The sequence below is a fragment of the Trachemys scripta genome, chromosome 11, assembly GCF_013100865.1.
Source record: "Trachemys scripta elegans isolate TJP31775 chromosome 11, CAS_Tse_1.0, whole genome shotgun sequence".
Taxonomy (NCBI): domain Eukaryota; kingdom Metazoa; phylum Chordata; order Testudines; family Emydidae; genus Trachemys; species Trachemys scripta.
The window spans coordinates 42536843-42556491 of NC_048308.1; the positions used below are offsets into that span (position 1 = coordinate 42536843).

Consider the following 19649-nt stretch of genomic DNA (forward strand, 5'->3'; position numbering starts at 1 on the left):
ATTCTCGGTTTAAAGTGGATTTGTTCCCGCTTCCCCACCCCATGACGTCTCGAAATGCTTTTAATCGATTATCAACTGCGAGATGGTTTTTCCTTCGCTGGATGCAGAAAACAAGAAAAGAAAAAAACAAAGAAACAAAAAATCCCTGACACTGGTGTTGCCAAAATTCAATTCTTTTCTGTCTTCACACCTGCCAGATGAAAAGACTAGCTATCTGCGCTTGTGTGCAATATAATAACTCATAATCCTAAAATAAGTGTTTTAAAAATATAAAGCGATGAAACAATCGGAGGATGTTAATACAAAAATAAAATGAGCATTAAGATGCCGTACTTACCAGTCACCGTTAAAATAGCTGTAGAGCTTACACTGCCATACTGATTGGAAGCTTTGCAGCTGTATTCTCCACAGTCAACTACTTGAGGTCTTGGAATTTCCAGCGTGGACACGTATTTCGTGGTCTGTATGGAATACTTGTCGCCGTCATATATTTCTCGGCCAGCTCTATACCACTGGAATCTGACATTAGGAGCAGTCTCAGTCTCACAGGTAAACTTGGCCAGGTGGTTCACGGCTACTTCCTGCGACTCGAGTCTTCTCCTCAATATGGGTGCAACTAGAATTGGAAGTACAAATTAATTCGAATACCCGCTCATCAGTATATGTACCCCAAATAACTGTTAATGAAGTGACCAACTGAAATTAGATGGGTGATTTACTAGCAATCCAAGGAAAGTGACTGTAAAGAAAACAAAATGACTGTCAACGATGGAAGCAGATTATAAGCAGTGCTAAACCTAGTGAATGGACTACATTGCAGTGCGTAATGAAATCAGAAAAAGGACTAAGAGGTGATACTACTAGACACATGCGTAACAATGTGATATAGAAATATACCACGTTGTACTGGAACAGTGGAAAACGAAGAAGTGTATGAAACTGTGCTAAAAATGGTGCAATGCTTTAAAGACCCGTTGCAATGATGAGAAGGATAAAAACAAGAAAACCGATCGCCGCTTTGTGGATAAGGGGATGAAAGTGTTGATGCATGCGCTGTTAAGAAATTCTGATGCAAGCAGAAATATACACGACACTATTACACGCGGTTGGGTTTTTATCATTTATGAGACGAAAGCAAAAAGGCAACTAACTGTATTACAGAAAAGTGAAAAAGTGCGAATTACTTTAGAAAAAAAAGTGGGAAGGAAAAACGAATAATTGACAGAATGTCCAAAAGGACATGGGAAGTGGAGAAAGAATAGGGGAAAACTATGGTTAGTTCTGTGATTACATTAATGAAGTCTAATTGCTTTTCATATCCGTATCGATATGGAGATACAGATATATATATTCTATTTAATTAGAAAGTTAGTGAATATTAGGAGGCAATATTTTATCCCCATAATCCAACCTCTTTTTACAACTGTGAGTTTCGCTGATGTTGTTGTTTTTCCACCTTCATTCAGTGCCTCACAGGCATACTCTCCTTGATGCACTTCCTTGTGTACTTTGTTGATTACTAGTGTGTATGTGTCATGATCTTGTAAACACTTGAACTGTTTGCCTGAAGACACCAGTTTACCCTCAAAATACCAATTCACCTTTTTGACGTTTGTTATAATTGATATAAGACTTAAGCTATCACCTTCCTCTACAACAGTGTCTACGAGATTTCTGTGAATGACGGGATAATCTTCTCTAACTAGCTCGTCCTCTGGCTTCCCTGCCTGAGTTATGAGAACCTCGCCACCATCTTCCTCAGATATTTCTTCCTTTTTCTGTTTCATTGTCAGTATCTGCATTGGTTTCTCCAATGGCACAGCTGCTAAAGCAACGTCGGCAGTGACTGCGGTTGCACCGACATCTCTGATCAGACTTTTGACAGCAACGGTGCTGACTGCTCGCGCAGGCAAAAGCTGTTGCAGCTGCGCTTCAGATTCTGTGGCTAGTTCAGCCCGCTGAGGCTCCAGCGCATCAGAAATCGGACTCGCGGATTCCTGCTGCACTGGCTTCTCAGCAACAGTAGCCGAGGAGAGTTCTGAGAAAGGCGCATGCGTGATAGACAACTTCTGAGGCCCAGTTACTGACATAGCTCTGGGCTGTTCTGCGACCAAAATATGTTTTTCTTCGTAAATAATCGAATACAAAGCAGCCTTTAGTTCAGTTTTCAAGCCAACTATCTGAGGGTATATGTCTTCTAGAGAGACAGTTATTTCTATGGGACTGGAACTCCCTGTGGTTATAAGGTAGGTGCACATTGTATATTTAGGTTCCTTGTTGACTTTCACTGTCCTTACTTCAATATTTTTTATATCACCCAACCATTCGGAAAACAAGAGATGTTGTTCACTAGTCATTGCAGCTTTCAGGGCGCTTCTGATCTGAGTCTTTATGTCTAAGCTACAACCCTTGGGAACTTGAACAACAAACTGGTTTTCTTTGGAAAGGACTTCTCTTTCTTGTATTTCATGTACGCTCAGTGTCTCCTTTGCTTGCTTCTCTACCTGTACAGTTCCAGTTTCTGACCTCGTTAGTTCGATTGCATGTTCTTCCTTGAGAGGCTGCCTTTCTTCTAGTATTAATGGTAGCCTCACTGACTGTCCTTCTTGAATTCTTGCAGCAAAATCGTGTTCTGCGGCTTCTAGCATATTTGCACTCTCTAGTGGAACACTTCCTTCCTCGGTGCAAACAGATTCTGAAAGGAATCTGGGTTCAGATTTCACCTCACCGCTCACGGTCTGAATCTCCTCAAATGGTTCAACATGACCCCGGTCCAAGGCCCTGCTCTCAGTCACGATCGATAGCTGCATAACTGTTTGAGAGTCTTCTTTTCTCAGGGCAGCTTTCTGCTCCTTTTCTGCCGCACTGATGATTTGTTCTTTTGGCAGAGGTATATCCTCAGCCACTGTGGTAAGACAGGTCGGTAGCTGAGGTTCAACTGTAGCTGTGGGGTTTAATCCTTCGGTACTGGTCCAAAAAGCTTCCAGTTGTTCCGCAGATAACCCGCTCTTCTCTTCTATTGTTGCTGCCCGATTAAACATTTTTTCTTCTCTCTGGAAAGCCACGTGGGATACAGGTTTTTGAAAAGCCAGCATGTCTTCCTTAGGCAACACATGCTCTGACTGGGTTGTCTGGAGATGGAGGGCGGAAGGGGGCTCTTTGACAGGCTGAATGCTAACCGCCCCATCCAGGGCAGAGAACTGACTAGTGCTTTCATAAGGGAAGGGGGTTTGTTCTTCTGAGACTAACGCGTGCAGCAACATTGGGGTTTTCCTAGAGACTGCTTGATCCTCTGGCAGCGCCACAAAACTAAAATGCCCTTCTCTAGGGAGTGTTGTTTGCCCATGTACCACCGACAAATTCAATAGCTTTGCGCCTTCCTTTTGGGTTTCTACAGTTACTGTCCTGTCAAGTCCGGGGACCTGCTGCGCGTGCTCACCCGCGAGCTGCTGCTTCTCTTCTGTAACGAGAGCAGCTTTCACAACCCTCTCCTGCACCAATGCCCCCCTTTGCTGAGCTGCTGACGGGACATCAAAAGCGCCCTCTTTTAGAAACATCCCCTGGGAATCAGTTATAGGCACGTGTAACTCCGCTGGCGATTCCCGTGCTGGTTTCGCTTCCGCAGGTAAGTCCAGGGCGCCTACCTCCTGGGCATGAGCTTCGCCTATTCGCTGCTGTTCCGCAGCTAAGGCCAGTTGAAATTCCTCCTTCTCGCCTTCCAGCATCAGGAGAGCCTTCTGGCGCGTAGGCGCTTCTAGCGCGAAGGAAGTTTCTTTAGGCAGCTCCTGGATGTCTTCAACTCTGGGGGTGTGTAATAGCTGCTGGGGTTCGCGGGCTGAGGTCCCCGCCTCCGCCCCCGCGCTCGGAAGAGGCACCGCTGTGCTCGCGGTCACTGCACGCTGCTCTTCAGCCACTGCAGAGAGAAAGGTCGATTTCTCTTCTCGGGCCGCCTGCAGCGCAACCCTCTCCGGGGGGTGAATCTGCAGTTCCTTTTCTTTGTCCTGCGGGCTGCTCTCCTCTACTACTGGCAAACAAAGAGCGGGGCCCACCTGGGGTTCAGGACCAGGCAACCCAGCTACTGGGGGGCTTTTAATTGGCTCAAGACATGGCTCCAGCAGGCTCGGGTGCTCCCGAACCTCATTCGTAGAGAAAGCTGCGGGAGGAAGCTGCTTTGCTGTTGAAACCCCCGTTTCTGCAGCTTGAGGAGAAACATCTAGGCTCTCCGCAGCCTCACGGGATTCCAGTACCGCCGCTTGCTGCGTAAGAACCGTCTCCTGCTGTATGCTAGCGGCGGAGTGAGAAACCTCAAGCAAGGAGTCCACCTCTTCGCTATGTACCGAGGGCCTGCCCTCCGTCCCGATTGTATACAACACTTGCTGGTCCCGCTGCCCACCCTCACCTGGCAATTTAACAGCATATAAACGAGACTCGGTAGTCTGCTCACTTACGGTTTCTTTGTACGATTTCGTAAGATGTTTCTGAACGACTTTCTGTTCCTTATACTGAAACACAGCAGCGGTGTCCAGTACAAGCAGTTCTGCAGAGCAAGTGGCTTCCCCAAGGGGATTTATGGCTTTACAGATATATAACCCACCATCATCTCTCTGACACTGATGGACCGTTAATGAACCCGAGCCGTCAGGATTATGAACCACAGTGTAGTATACATTAGAGAAAATCTGATTATTTCCCTTAAACCATTGCACCTCGGGTACAGGTTCTCCAAGCACTGTATACTCAAATACAACAGGGAGACCTTGAACACACTGAACAGGTTCCACTTTCTTCACAAAGCAAGGGGGGTTGGGATTTCTTTTCTTTTCTAAGGGTTTCTTCACCTCTAGTTCTACCACCGATTTTTTGTAGACTTCTCCCATCTCTTTTGGCTTCACCTTTAGATAGGCACTGCATGCAGTCTCTCCATACTTATTACTGGCAATGCAAGTGTACTCACCCTCATCTTCAGATTTTGCATAGAGAATGATAAGACTATAATCGCTACCATCAAATACAAATTTGTGATCCGTGGAAGAGGTTAACTTTACTCCATTAAAGAACCACTGGATTTTAGGTTTTGGACTGCCAGTAACAGTAACTGAGAGTCTAGCTACATCTCCTAGACTTATTTCAACATTAGAAACGTGTTTGAGGAAAACTGGGACGCTGCCTTCCTCCGTTTTCATCTCTAATTTACTGGAGTAAACAGAATTTTCAGGCATAAATTCAAGTGTTTTATCTCTATCAGACAATTGAAGGCCGCTGCTGTAACTTTCGGTTCTTTCTTCCTCAGTAGACACAACAACAGAACTAGAAAAGTCTGTATGGGAAAAAATTATTTAGTTTTACTAAAACGTTTTGCTGAAAACTTCTATTTAGTAATCACTAGAGAACATGAATAAAACAGGTCTGTTAGTGTCGTTATTTTTTGTTTACCTTGTAGCATTCTCAATACCATGAAACACCTTAACAATGAACCTGAACTCCTTTTTCTGTCATAACTCAAACTATATGATTCCACTAAACTGAGAGCCATATCATGCTATAATTTTTGATAAAGAACTATCCATTTGGAACAATGGGGAGAATTGTTAAAAAGCTGATGGAACCATATGGCCCAAATATTTTTGTACAATTTATTTAATTTAGAAAATATTAATATTTCAGTTATTTATTCATTTTAACAAGTAGAATCAAAGTTGTGCATTTATATGGATGTTTTATATGTACAGATTAATAAACAATGACGTAACATTTATGAAAAAGGATCTAATTAATCCACCACACTAAGAAACCTTATACTCTGGTCTCAATTGCATTGGCTTAACTGAGAGCCATATGGGACACTGCCTTTGATTGTTTGAATGCCTAGATACTTCCGGGGGATACAATAAAGCTATGATGCTAAGAGTCACAATTCCTTCAATATCTAGAGAGAAGGCTAACTCTGTTTCCTGGGTTTTGTGGATTAAAGAAGATCCCGCGTGTTAATTTAATGTTATGTTGTTGTACTTTGTTTTAGTGGTGGTTTAAAAAACGAGAGGAAGAAGATCTTGAGAGACACCTCTGTTGCTCTTTGTGGACACAAAAGGCAGTAATGGAACCTTTGTTACAGCCACGTTGTTTATCTGGAATATTTCCTTTTTTCCCCCCAGCAGAATTTTAAAGCTATCCAGAAACAGTGCAATACCTAGAGAGTTTGGAAACCAAATCCTGCGGTCCTTACCAGGCAAAACTTCCACTGAATTCCGAGTAAGGTCTGCAGTATTTGGCCCTAGAAAAACTTGGGATGTTCAACAAAATCAAAAGCAGTTAGTAGAAAAATATCTCCTGGTTGTCTAATAATTAATTACATGTTCACAGTTATATGAGTTAAATAAAAAATCTGAGAAAATACTGCATTCCAACCACAAAGCAAAAAAAAAAAAAAGCAGCAATAAAATGCTCCTTCAGATTAATTCATCACTCTAGAAGATACTAATCTTCTCCTAAATCAAAAATGAAATAACATTTTAAAAATCGCAGAAGGAGATGGGTAGACTAAACAAGTATTACAAGCATTAGAAAAACATTCATGCAGTTATTTAAATATTTTCATCTTTTAAAAAGGACCTTATACCCTACAATTTATGAGTTTTTCTGTAAGAAGGGTGCTATAGTTCTGATGTACCGTAAACTGCTATGGCCAGTAACGTGAAGGGGGCCGGTTTTGCCACCTTTACTGTCGTTGAAAATTACCTTAAATCCCATAGAAATCAAAGGGACTGCTCCCCTAGTAAGGTACTAGTCAATGTGAGTAAAGGTGGCCCTTAGACTCTGAGAAGACTGTACAGTAGAATTTCAATCTACAGGATCAGCTACAGGGATAATGACAGGAAAGCTACAAACATATTTTGTCTGCTTACTTCCAAAGTGTATTCCTTTGGGAAAAAGGAAAAGTTACATTATAAATATCTGAGAAGGCTTTGCACCGTGGCGTTCACATAATTTGTGTGTGTGTCTTGCGTGTGTGTGCGCTGAAAACCACTGAACAAAACAGTAAACCCTGTATATGATGGAAACTTCAAGACAGAGGGTGCTGCCACACCCTCAGCACTCCTAGTTCCAGCACTCCTGGCTTTGCATAAAGGAATACAGTAGAATTCATGCAGTCGTGTGTGTTTCAGGATGGTAAAGTCATGAAAACCGTGTTTCGACTACTTTACCAACACACAAATAACAAATTACTAGAAACAACAAATATAAATATTTACATATTTATTTCACAAATATCGTCTACATTAATATGTAAAATATAATATTGATTACAAATAAACATCAATTACCCTCTTTTTAAAATACCCTGTCTTTAAGAATGAAAAAAGACATTTCACTTGACAATGAAATTACTCTTTTTCTTAAATTATTACTTAAGCAGTACCTTTAAAAGATATAGGGTCAAATATTGATCATAGTTACACCAGTAATTCCTGAATAACTGTACTGAAATCAAGAATAGCTCCGGATTTATGTTAGTGTAACTTAAGTCAGACCCTGGCACATCATATTTTTATTTTAGTGTCCCTGGCCAAAGTCATACAGTTCATTAAACTGACATTTTAAATAACACTTTTTATTTATTCATTTATTTATTTTACTGCTTATATATAAGTATAAGCAGTAAAAGTAGAGAGAGACTCTGAGCTATAAAGTTCAGATCTGGATTTGAACTTTCCCAGATTTTGGATGGTTTGGATCTAAGGTTTCAATTTGAGCCAATTTCTACCAAAAACGTATGCCAGATTCACATATTTAACCTCTAGGATAATTGTTTAGGTTCCTATACAAAGTTTATTAAAGTCAAAGGAGCCCATTCCTTTCAATGGGCTTTGGATCAGGCCTTTAAAATCCTATTTAATCAATACATTTCATGCAAATTCCTCTAGGGACCTCTGTTGTCAAATAAATCAGTAAATGCTATGCATCTGTACAGGGAATGAATATGGGCACAACACAAAACCGTTCTTACCCAGCTCAACGTTGGAACAAACACTCTCATTTCTCTTATCCTCCAGGATTTTCAACATAAACTGGTTTAATGATAATGACACTTGTAACAACCTTAGCTACTTAAATACATATGTACGTTAATGTGTACTAATATTTATTTTGTGGTCATCAGTGGTATTAAAATAATTTGTCTTCCATAGTATTTAGCAGAGTTTAGCTAAGGAAAGTGACACCGCAATGGACTTCATCCACTCGGTTTCATTTCTGAAGGTGCCAACTCATCACTACTTGGCATCTGCACTGTGTAATGGTAAGTAAGGCTTTCCAAACTCTGCAGCACAGTCAGGCAATATAATTTTTCAATAATGTCAGATATTTTATTGAATATATTCCGAATTTGTAATGCGTGACTCTCAAAAGGTTTGTAAATTAGGTTCAGCTGAGCACCAAAAGGTTTGATTCCCTTATGGACACCATCTAAACAAATTGAGTCTACAAAATGAGTTTGGAAACGTCACAAAAATAGTTTGACTTGTGAGATTTCCAATACTTCCTGTTTAGTGTTGGACAGGAAATACCATGAGAATAACTAATCTCGCTCTTCAAGTATTTGGCACTTCTATCCATGGTCTAAACAGAATAAGGAAGCGCAGTGACTGATGCAATGGGGAATAAAAAAAAAGTTAACCAAAATTTTCCAAACCTCAAAAAAACATTGATTTTTTTCTTTAAATCCAAGTCCTTTGTCCTATCCCCATTTAAAATCTGCATTAATGACAGTGCTCATGGGAGAACTTTCCAAGGATGATTTTCCTTGTCTCTCTGTGAGAGAAGAGTCACACAGAACCACTGCCACAAACAGGCAAGCTTTCAAAATGGAAATATTTTATAAACACTTCAATAAATCCTCATGTGTGTCACTCTGCAGATTTTCTTTATCATCTTTGAGGGCATCACCAAAACATTGAAAGATTTCAGTCGAAGCATCACCATCTATTAGGAGATGTGTCTACTGAAACATCCTTGCGTCTTCAATAATATTTGCAGAGCAAATACTGCTGATTGATTCAATGGAGATTTAATACAAATGGATTTTTTAAGTTTTCCCATGTGCGCTATGGCTTTTTAAGACGAGTACCACTGGACTCAATTTTCTCGGGTACTTTAGGATTCTATGAGAATGCTGAGTTCAGAATGAATCCCTACTAATGCAGAATAGCTTCTCTGGTGCCTACAACAACATTTTGAGACATACAGAACCCATATATGAATACATGTCAAACACAGAAATAAGAACATGCGTGAAAACAATTGACTACACAAAAGGATTATTTAAAATCATCATACCTCTTAAAACATTTTGAAATTCGACTGATAAAAATTAATAAGTAATCTTAGCATTGTATAAAGTGGAAGCAAAATAATAATTAGTCATATTTAAACCAACAGTCCAGAGTTTCTGAATTTAGGATTTCATCTAAATTCACGTGTATATGTTTATGTAACCAGAAAGCAGTCATATACATTGTAGGTTTTCCCCTCTTTTTCTACAAATGAATGATTAAATATTTTAAAATTTAAAAATAATTGTTTGATCGGTGCGTACATTTTTGTGTAAGCTAGATAAACTTAGGTCTGAATTGATCACTTCACCCTGAATTGACTCTTCCATCTCATTTTTTATCTTTCTTAGTTCATACCCTAAAATATTTGATTGGATAAAAACAATTAATCTAAAGGACAATAGCTGTGCTTATACTGAAAAAAAAGCTTCATATAGAGTCTGAATCCATTTTGTTTCTGTCAGTTCAGTATTTAACATTATATGTTGCTGGTAGAACGATGACTGACAGAAGAAAAACGAATCCCTGGAGACTTAGTTCTAATCTTAAAATGAAAATGTTCAGTGAAAGTCTACTGCTTTCTTACTGCTGTGTATTTTTTTATTCACAGCACAGGAGTACAGGGAAAGAGAGCTTTTATCCTTATCATTTTATAATTACATTCTGTCGATTTATTAAATGCCTCATCTTTGCCTCTAACTCTAAAGGTACAGTACACAATATATTTATATTCATGCTTATTACAAATCCTGAAGTCCCTACTGAGTCTTTACTGCAGAAAAACGTCAACTGGGTTTGATTCTGATCTCACTTGCATTGCTTTTGCAACAGAGTAACCCCATAGACTTCAGTGAAGTTATTCTTAGTTTACAATCAAGATCAGAATCAGGCCCATTGTCTTCAATGGCCATTTTGCCGGTATAAGGACTGTATAAAATAGAGATAATGTGGGTGAGGTAATATCTTTTACTGGACAAACTTCTGTTGTGAAAGAAACAAGCGTTCCATCTACACAGATCTCTTCTTCAGGTCTAGGAAAGGTGGAAAGGCTAAAAATTTGTAAGCACTTCAGGAATTGACTGAAAGGTGTACTGTGTTTAAACTCAACAAGGAGTCTGGTCGCACCTTAAAGACTAACAGAAACGTATGTCTAAAGTAGTACTCCATACACTTAAGTTACAAGAACACAGCGGATTTCATATTTCAAGATGGTTGCTAGGCCCTTTTAACACAGAGATGATTGCACTTTTAAATAACACAAGTATATATACACGTATAGGAAACAGACAAAGGAGTTCTACGTACGTGAATAACAACGATAAAAGGGTACCGTTAGCAGAATGTGCAAGGAATTAAATTCATTCCCGTGCAGAATGCCTGCAAAAGCCTTCGGCACCGCTTAACTCTCTCACGTTCCTAAAATAGGGCATGTGGGACTTGAGGGGTGCCTGCCAGTTGTGAATTTCACTTCTCAATGAACATTAAAATATAGGAAGCACCTAAAGTGAATGCTACATGTTTACAAACAGGATTTAGGGATAATGCAAACCTATTGTGTGCTTAATCCAAACATGTATTTTTAAATCAAACCTGGAAATTCAGCATATGTTTAACACAGCGCTTGTATCAGCAGTTCCTGCCCTGTTTGCAGCTACACATCTGTATTCCCCTTCATCGTTTTGGATTAAATTTCCAATAATTAAGGTATGATAGCCCATCTGCTTTTCCTCCATACAGTACCTATTCCCTTCAAGCAGTATTCCATCTTTGTACCAACTGATACTCGGGTTTGGAGCGCCAACTACAAGGCACTGGAAACACGCAGAGGTACCTACTGACGAAGTGCAGTCAAAAATATGTTTGATAAACTTTGGAGGGGCTTCTGTGACTTGGAATTCAAAGGAACAACTATCTGAGCTCTCCGCTTTAAATTCTATCTTCTCTTCTTTGGATGGCCCAGCGAATACATCAAAATTAATATTGACACATTTCTCCCCTTCCTCTTCACACTCTTGTTCTGTGACAGCTACCAACTTGACAGCTTTCTGAGAATCATCAGTGTCGCGCTCAAATTCAAACTCCAGCTCTATTTCGGTCTGGTTGCCATTTGGAAGAGTACTGTCTACAAGCAAATCAAACTTCTGTGGCCTACCCATAGCCTTGCCTAAAACTATATCAGTCATTCCATCCCCACTCCTGCTAGCAAGGGCTCTCTGTGAATCTAGCACAACTAGAGAGCTTTTGCATATAGCTTCTCCTACACTATTCGCTGCTTTGCACCGATATGTGCCACTATCAGAATGACCTACATTCTGAATTTTAAGACTATGATTTCCTTTCTCATCAGTCACAATGTAGCTCCCGCCATCTGCGGTAATGCAGGTATTTTCTTTAAACCACTGTACTTGGGGAGTAGGGGAACCTGTCACTGTACATTCAAATACTGCCTCTGAATTTTCTAGAATTTCCAAATCAAAAAGGGGAGTGGTAAAGCGCGGGGGCATTTCAGTGACTTCAAAGTCAATTTTCACGTCTTCATCTCCTTTTGCAGTCAAGCCAGTGGTTTGCTTCACCAGAGCAAAAGGGAGGACATCAAGAAAAACAATCATACTTTTGTTGTCTGTTGTAAATTCAGGAATTGTGACTATTTTGACCTGCTTCTCGATTTCCGTAACCTCATTTTCGTCCAACTCTACTTCCAGAAGTATTTCCTGAGGAGAAGGTGTCCTTGAAGTTTTATTTTGTTCCATGTCAAACTCTATAACATGCTGATGTGTTACTGGAGGAGGTAAGGCCAAGGACCTTCCATCTTGAGGCAAAACTTCTACTTGGGTGATACTTTTAGCTTCCCCTATGATGTTTACTGCATGGCATATATATTCTCCTTCTTCCGATTTCTGAACATTATGGATTTCCAAAATACATATATCACCCTCCTTTTCTATTCTGACTCTTTGATCTGGTTCAAGCAACGACTTATTTCGATACCATTTCACATCAGGAACAGGAAAGCCTATAACTTCAGCAATAAAACCCAATGGGCTGTTTTCATAGACCTTCCTCTTGGGCAAGGGTTTGATAAATGCTGGAGGCATTTCATTTCCCTTTGGTTCCACTGCTTCACAAGGTGTGCCAAACATCTCCGAGCGCTGCTCTTCGGAAGGCGACCTCCTTTCTTGGAAAGGAGAACGTAATGTTCTGGGTTCAGGATATTCACTGGTGGGGGTTGTGTAGCACTCTTGTGGCGTGCCGTCCCTTACCAAATCTGAAGGGGACTTTCTGTTGAAGGATGGTTCCTCGGAAGGTGTTGAGTACCGTTCAGGAGTGCCAGCTGGAGTGTGGTAAGATTCAAAAGACATGGGAGATTCGAAATTCTCAACTGACGATGGTGGTGTATAGAATCGCTCAGATTCTGTCAGTTCATCCCCGCTTGTGCTAACAATTTCTATTGACATTTCGGATTCAGGAGAGAGTGGACGGGTCAGCTCCTGCTGCTGATTATAATAGTTGTAAACGGTGCTGAAAGTGACGTCTTCGACTTCCAGAGAGGTGATACATTCCTTCCGGTCAAAGGCCTGGAAAATGGGATCTTTGACATCTGGGATCTCCTGCTGTCCGGCTGAGAGTAAATACGTTGAGAGAGACACGCATGGTTCAGGTTCTGAAACTTGAGCAGCGTTCAGCTCTTGACATTGCAAAACATCTTGTGATCGGACCCTTTCATCCAGATTTCCCACAGCAGCATTTACAATGTCTTTAGTCTGAAATGAAATTTCATTTTCAAGCTGATCTTCTAAATTACACTCTTGTTTCTCCGAGGCAATTAATTCTTCTCTTGATTGCCTTTCCTGGACTATGGATTCTTCATTTCTTAACGAACGAAGGAACTGTGCAAAAGAAATGTCTCTGTCCTGTGTATCTGATTCACGCTGAATAGCATGATGGTCTTCGGGAATTCCTTTGGTATAACACACAGTTTCAGTTTTACTTCCGTTAAAAGTAGACCTGCTTATTTCTTTCATTGTGGCTTGCTCTACCTGAAGAACTTGTGTTTGTTCTTGCTCCAGTTTACATGCGGTGGGTTCTTTATCCTTTGCAGCTTTTTTCAAGTCTGTTATGAAGTTATCTGCTTTGGGGTCTATTGTCTCTAGAGATTCCACACCCTCAGAAACATCTGTTTCTTGCACTAAATTTTGAAAATATTGACTTACCGACATTTTGGATTCTACTGAAGGACTAGGCTCAGTCTGCTCCAATATCAAGTTTTTAATTTGTTCCTTAAATGATTCTTCCACACAAACATTTTTCTCAGAGTAACCAATTCCTTTTGCAGGCGATCCCTGTTCAGTAGAAAGAGGAATGTCAGCTAGGTCACTTTTAAATATTTGCATTTCAGACACTCCAGTTTCTGTTGAGAGAGTTCGTTCTTGGACGTAAACTCCCTCCAGTTGCATCTCGTAATTATGACGAAGTTCTTCACTTAAAGAAATTTCTTCTACAAGTGCGTCATTTATTTGTAGATGGTTTATGAAGCTTTCCGTTTCTGTTTCCACGATCTCGGGAGATGACACTTGGTTTAAGGAACACATTTCTTCCGGTGATATGCTGCCAGTCTCTTTGGAAACGAATTCTTCTGAGAAAATCATTGCATGCTGTTTTAGATTAAGTGCTAATCCCTGGATTTGGGGTTCTACTTTTTCTAGAGATAAGGTGTCTTCTTGAGAATTATCTTTTTTGCTTATAGCTTCACTTTCTTTGGAAAACTCTTGACAGGAATCAATTCCTTGTCCTGTAGGTGATGTAGTTTTCTGTACATTTTCTTCCATGTGGTGTGTATCGGGTTCCATTCGCTCAGAAGCAGAATGTTGATCTTTGAAATATATTTCATTCTGCAGCAGCCTCTCTTGTTCTTGACCAAGATTTTCTATAGCGGAGTAAACTTGTTTCAAATCAAATACAATATTGGCTGTATCAGGATCAGAGGCTGGGTCTTGACCTTTTAAATGTGTTTCTTCTTGTTGCCTCCTAATTTGTTCTTGAAAATTCTGATCTACATTTTCTATAACTGAAGGAGCTTGTTTTAAATCAAATACAATTTTGTATGTTTCAGGTTCTATTTTTCCTAATGTTTGTTCCTGGTGATAGGTTTCCTTCTGTTCTGTCTCTCCAACGTCAGATAATTTTTTATCATGAAGAAAGACATTTTCCTGTTTGTCAAATGCAAAGCTTCTGTAATCTTGTTCATTTCCTTCTATGGTTCTTTCTTGTTGCCCTATGTGTTCTTCTTGCTGAATTACTTTATTTGGATCATAAAAACCAAGTTGTTCTAATTCAGGGGCACCTTTGAATTCATCACTTATCGCATGCGAATAGGGCGCATCTTTCTCTTCTATGGTAGTTGAATCTCGAAATGTCCTATTTAAGTTGGTGTCACGTATGTCCTTTTCATACAGATCTCTATCTTCTTGTACCACCCGGGATATAGGACTGAAAAAACTATGATCCTCAAATTCATTCCTCTTTGCACTCAGCTCCTGCTCAAAGACATGGATTTGATCATTTACATTTGTAAATGGTGCATCTAAATTGTCACTGAAAGAAAGTGCCACAGGTGGTGTACCCAGAGTTCGCTCATGAGCAGGACTCTCTTGCTCGGGCTCTAATTTCTCTGAAAAATGCCCTGCGCCCTTGACTTCCATTTCATTACCGTCACTAAAAGATTTGCTTGCTGTGTTTCCGCTATCAAGATGGGGCAGATCAGTAACACCATTACTAAAGTTATATTCTTCGGGAACTGTTTTTTTCAAGTACTGCTTCTTCTCACAAGCAGCATCTTTACCCTTCACACTCTTTACTTCACCATCTGTATCCTGACTTGCAGGAATTTCTATATTACTATATGTAGCTTTCTCGGTATGGCTTTCAATGATCTTTTGAAGTTGGTTCTTTGATGTAAACTCTGTGGTTGTAATTTCCGTTTTTATTTCGTCTGTTTTATCAGGCTGATCTCTTAGTTCTTCAGAGAATGGAATCTGGTTGAGATCTCCAAGAGAAGCGAGTACTTCAGCTTCTTTTATCTTTGACTTCACTTGTTCGCCCACGTTTATTTTCTCTTCCAGTTCACTCGGGAGCTGGAAATCTGGGCTTTCAATTATTGGCTCATCCTCAGTGTGTGGAACCTGGTTTAAATTCCCAACAAAAGCAAATATTTTGGCTTCTATCTTTGACTCTACTTGTTCATTCACTTTTATCATCTCTTCTTTCTCAGTCTGGTGCTGAAAATCTGGGCTTTCCGATATTAACGGTTCTTCAGGTAGTGGAACCTGGCTTAAATCATCAACAGAAGAAGGTACATTAGCTTCTTCTATCTTTGACTTCACTTGTTCACTCACATTTATTTTCTCTTCTTTTAGAATCGAGAGCTGGAAATCTGGGTTTTCAGATATTGATGGTTCTTCAGGGTGTGAAACCTGGCTTAAATCGCCAACAAAAGTGAATGTCTTGGCTTCTTCTATCTTCGACTCCGCTTGTTCACTAACATTTACCGTCTCTTCTTTTTCAATCTGCTGCTGGAAGCCTGGGGTTTCAGTTATTGCCTGATCCTCAGTAAGTATAGACTTTCTAACGTCACACATAAACTTCGGGAGTTCGGATTCTGTTTCGTTGGAGGATGTATGTTGTTCCTTTTCCATGAGCTCTACCTGCCTCAGTGTACTGAGGTTATGAAAACATTGACTTGCGGAATACTCTCCATCATTAAACTTGCCAGCAGTATATCCAACTGAGGATTCATAAAGATTGTGCAAAAGTTCCTTTGCAACCTCTTCCTGGATTTGTACACTCCGACCTAGAACAGTTTCTTCTTCAACATCGCTAATTTGTTCTACATGACTATAAAAGCTCTGCACACCAGACTCTACTGTAAGATTGGAAACAGTTTCTATTACTCCTGCTGTGTTCTCAGCAACACATTTGTATGTGCCAGCATCTGACACAGAAACTTCACCAATATGTAACCTGTAACTACCATCCTCTTCCTCCACAAACTGAAACTTCTCAGTAGGAGTTAATATTTTGCCATTTCGAAACCAAGTTACATTCGGTTGAGGTTCACCAGATATTGAGCACTCCAGTACGACAGAATCCCCTTCTCTACAATTAATATATTTTTGTGTTTCTTTCACAATTTTTGGTGGTTCATTTACCACATCAAAGGAAAATTTAAATTTATGTTTTATTGTCTGAGAAACTTGGTCCTGAGGTGATGGTTCAGGTACAAATTCAACAGGATGAACTATTTCCTTCAGTTCTTCATCTTGTTCTGGAGTCGGAGTAGGAGCAATTATTTTGATTTCCACAGGAAATGAAAGCAGGTCTGAGTCAGAAACACAAGGTATGGACAGGTTACCCTGAGGAACGTAAAGGGTGGCTTTACTTTCACTACTGAAAGCTGGTTGGTTTTCTTTCATTTTGTCAAACAGAAAACTAAGTTCTTCTTCCTCTTCTGTGTAATCCTTTAATAGTTCAACTTTATCGGTGGTGAATGGTTCAGCCTCAATCCTCCCTTTAATCTTCACTTTGAGCATGCCGGATGTTGTGGCAGTTCCGTATTCATTAAATATCACGCAGGTGATGGATCCTTCATGAGGAGGGAGAACAGACCGGAAAGTCAAGGTAGACTGGCTCTCTGTCGTGTGAATGGCATAGTCCTGGTTAGGTGATATGAGTTTGTCATTGTTATACCAAGTGACAATAGGTTGCGGTTGGCCACGGAAATGACAGACAAATATGCAAGTCTCTCCTTCCTTTGCTTCCTGAGATTCAATTTCATGAACAAAAAACGGGGGGGCAGGTTCCAGAAGCTTTAGAATGGGGCTCTCTGACCTGGCAGGTTTTTCCTTTATTTCACAGACTTCTACCAACGCAGACTCTCTGATTTCTGCCGAGTCTTCCAGTACTAACATTGCATTTTCTTCACCCTTTTTTGTTTGGATGCTTTCAAAAGTATCAACAGGCTCATTGATGTTTATTGTGATTGTCTCGGACATCACATTCTCCAATTTCGTACTTTCGCTTAATCCATCGCAGAGAAGCACATAGATTATAGATTCCGGGCTTTTCTTCTTGGCTGTCATTGCTTGGAACTCCTCCAGCTGTTCTTTTGGCTTGGTATCTATCATTGAGTCCTGTGGCTCCTTGTGTGTATAACTATGGTCGATGGAGGTAGCTTTGGCAATTGGCTCTGGTTGCTCCAATGGAGGGTCTCCCCGAAATTGCTCTCTCGTTGGTTCTTTCAGTGTTATTAGTGATTTTGTTTGGAATGTTTCTGCCGCGATGCTTCCTCCAGGAAAGTCCCGAGGACTCTGGGAGGGTTTGGAAAGCCCCAGTATTCGTTCCATTCGCAGGTGAAAGTCCTCCGGCATCTTAACAGGCTCTGGTTTAGGATGGTGCGCGGCACCCTCCTCACCGCATGGCATTTTGGGTGAAGAGGTGCATGTATGGATTGGTTTTATTGTCTGGAAGTCAGAGCGTATCGCCTCACTCTCTATGGCCCAATGGACTGGAGGGGTCCCTCGGTCTTTACCATCTCTAAAGTCTCTGGTTCGCACTGATTCAAGGCGTGACTCTGTCTCGGTCTCTGTCTGTGACAAGCTCAGTTTCTTCTTTTCCAGCATGGTTCTTTTGGCCTCCCGCAGTCGTTGCAGCTTAATTTTTATTTCCTCATCAAGCAGAGCATCACTTCCATGATCCTTGTGCCTTGCGGTGCGTTTGCTACCTACCTGTTCTTTATCGTACACGAATTCCTGTCCCCTTAACACGGGGAGTTTTGGAAAGCTTATGGTTCGCACCATCCCCTTTGCAGGGGGCAAGTCTCTTAACATCGTTTCAGTCTCCTGCCTTTTATCGAAAGGAGAGCCAATGCACCGCAGGTAAACCTTCAGCCTACCTTCTTTCCTCTTCTGAACCAGACATTCAATACTCTCATGGGTTCGTTTGGACTTTCTCAGGAAATCTAAATATTTTGCATTTTGCTCCTCTCTCTGTGCAACTAGCAGCGAAGCGGTTGACTCAGCTGAACCCTCACTGTTAATGGCAAACACTTTGTAGCTCCCAGAATCCCTCTCCCGAACATCTCTAACCTCTAGGCTGGAGCTGTGGATATGCATATCACTCTCCATCTTTATTATTCTACGCAGCTCTTTAGGGATAGGCCTATTATTATGAAACCATGTAATTGCGGGGGTTGGACAGGCAACGAGTTTACATTGGAAAACTGCGGGATCCCCCTCTAAAACAGATCTAAACTTCAGCTTTTGAGTGAAAGAAGGTTTAAGAGTCTCAGACCAAGAACTTATAGACGAGGTTCTACTTGCACATCTCTGCACAGACACAAATCCATGGTCTAAGTGGTCTTCAGAATCGGAGAAAGCGTCTCGCATCTCGCTTCGCTTTTCAGGACATCCAGGCTCTTCCGCGAAGAACAGTTCTGTAAGAGAACAACATTACATTACAGCGTACTCTGTTGCTTCTCTCATACATTTGAAAAATGAAAAGAAATGAAATGGCAAGATATTAAATTAAATTGGGGGCATGCTACAGATTTCATCACAAATCCAGAAAAAAAAATTCACTCACCATATTTGTTCGAATAAACGCAATGCCTTGCTCTGTTTTAAAGATTCTGACACGAAAATCGTTCGTTGTCTGTTCTTTCTTCAAACTGTGGACATTTCTTCTTGAACAAGCAAAAATGAATTTCAAAATAACATGTTCCTAGGGGTGTATGGTTTTGCTGCCCGAAAAGCTTTGTGTCTTTTGTTGGCAAAGAAGAAAAATCTTACCTGACTTGCAGACAGTAGAATAAACGCCCTTTCTGATCCCTTTGATTATGGTAAAATGTTCAAACAATTGAGAAAAAATATTTTGAAAGATATATAAAAATGTAGCTGTAAGTAATTAGCTAAAATGAAATGAGAAGGCGTTTATTCGAACTAATACAGCCACTAACTTCACAACGTTATGCAAAAAAAGCAAGCAACATGGACCACATATGCTATCTGCAAGCCAGTGTAAGAAATGTATAGTGACGAATTAATGTATGTGCATGAGGTGCGAGGATACAATGGGAATGTGTAGCTTTCACATATCCTAAGTAACATTCATTTTCTATTATAGTCCATCCTTTGAATGATTGTTAGGTTGCTTACTTGTTTAAAAATCATGTCATTAAGATTTTTATACCTTCGTTTTGATTTAAACCATCCCATGCACTAACAAGAGAGTTTAACAAATAAAAGCTTACGCAGTAAACAGCTGCAT

General features: G+C 40.4%; 2 protein-coding genes across 2 annotated transcripts in view; both read right to left on the reverse strand.

The window, feature by feature from the left end:
• The window catches only part of TTN (titin), a 297668-nt gene that overhangs the window by 228227 nt on the left and 49792 nt on the right, over nucleotides 1-19649 (reverse strand). Inside the window, exons 45-46 of the mRNA XM_034786056.1 lie at nucleotides 1412-5317; nucleotides 338-616 (exon numbers count right to left, since the gene is read on the reverse strand). Coding sequence (XP_034641947.1) covers nucleotides 338-616; nucleotides 1412-5317 — 4185 coding nt within the window. The remainder of the gene's footprint in view (nucleotides 1-337; nucleotides 617-1411; nucleotides 5318-19649) is intronic.
• LOC117885274 (titin-like) lies at nucleotides 7240-19056 on the reverse strand. The gene is made up of 2 exons (XM_034786554.1): nucleotides 18966-19056; nucleotides 7240-18816 (listed from the first exon to the last, which is right to left on the reverse strand). The coding sequence occupies exon 2, from the start codon at nucleotides 18767-18769 to the stop codon at nucleotides 10928-10930; it is 7842 nt and encodes a 2613-aa protein (XP_034642445.1). The 5' UTR covers nucleotides 18770-18816; nucleotides 18966-19056; the 3' UTR covers nucleotides 7240-10927.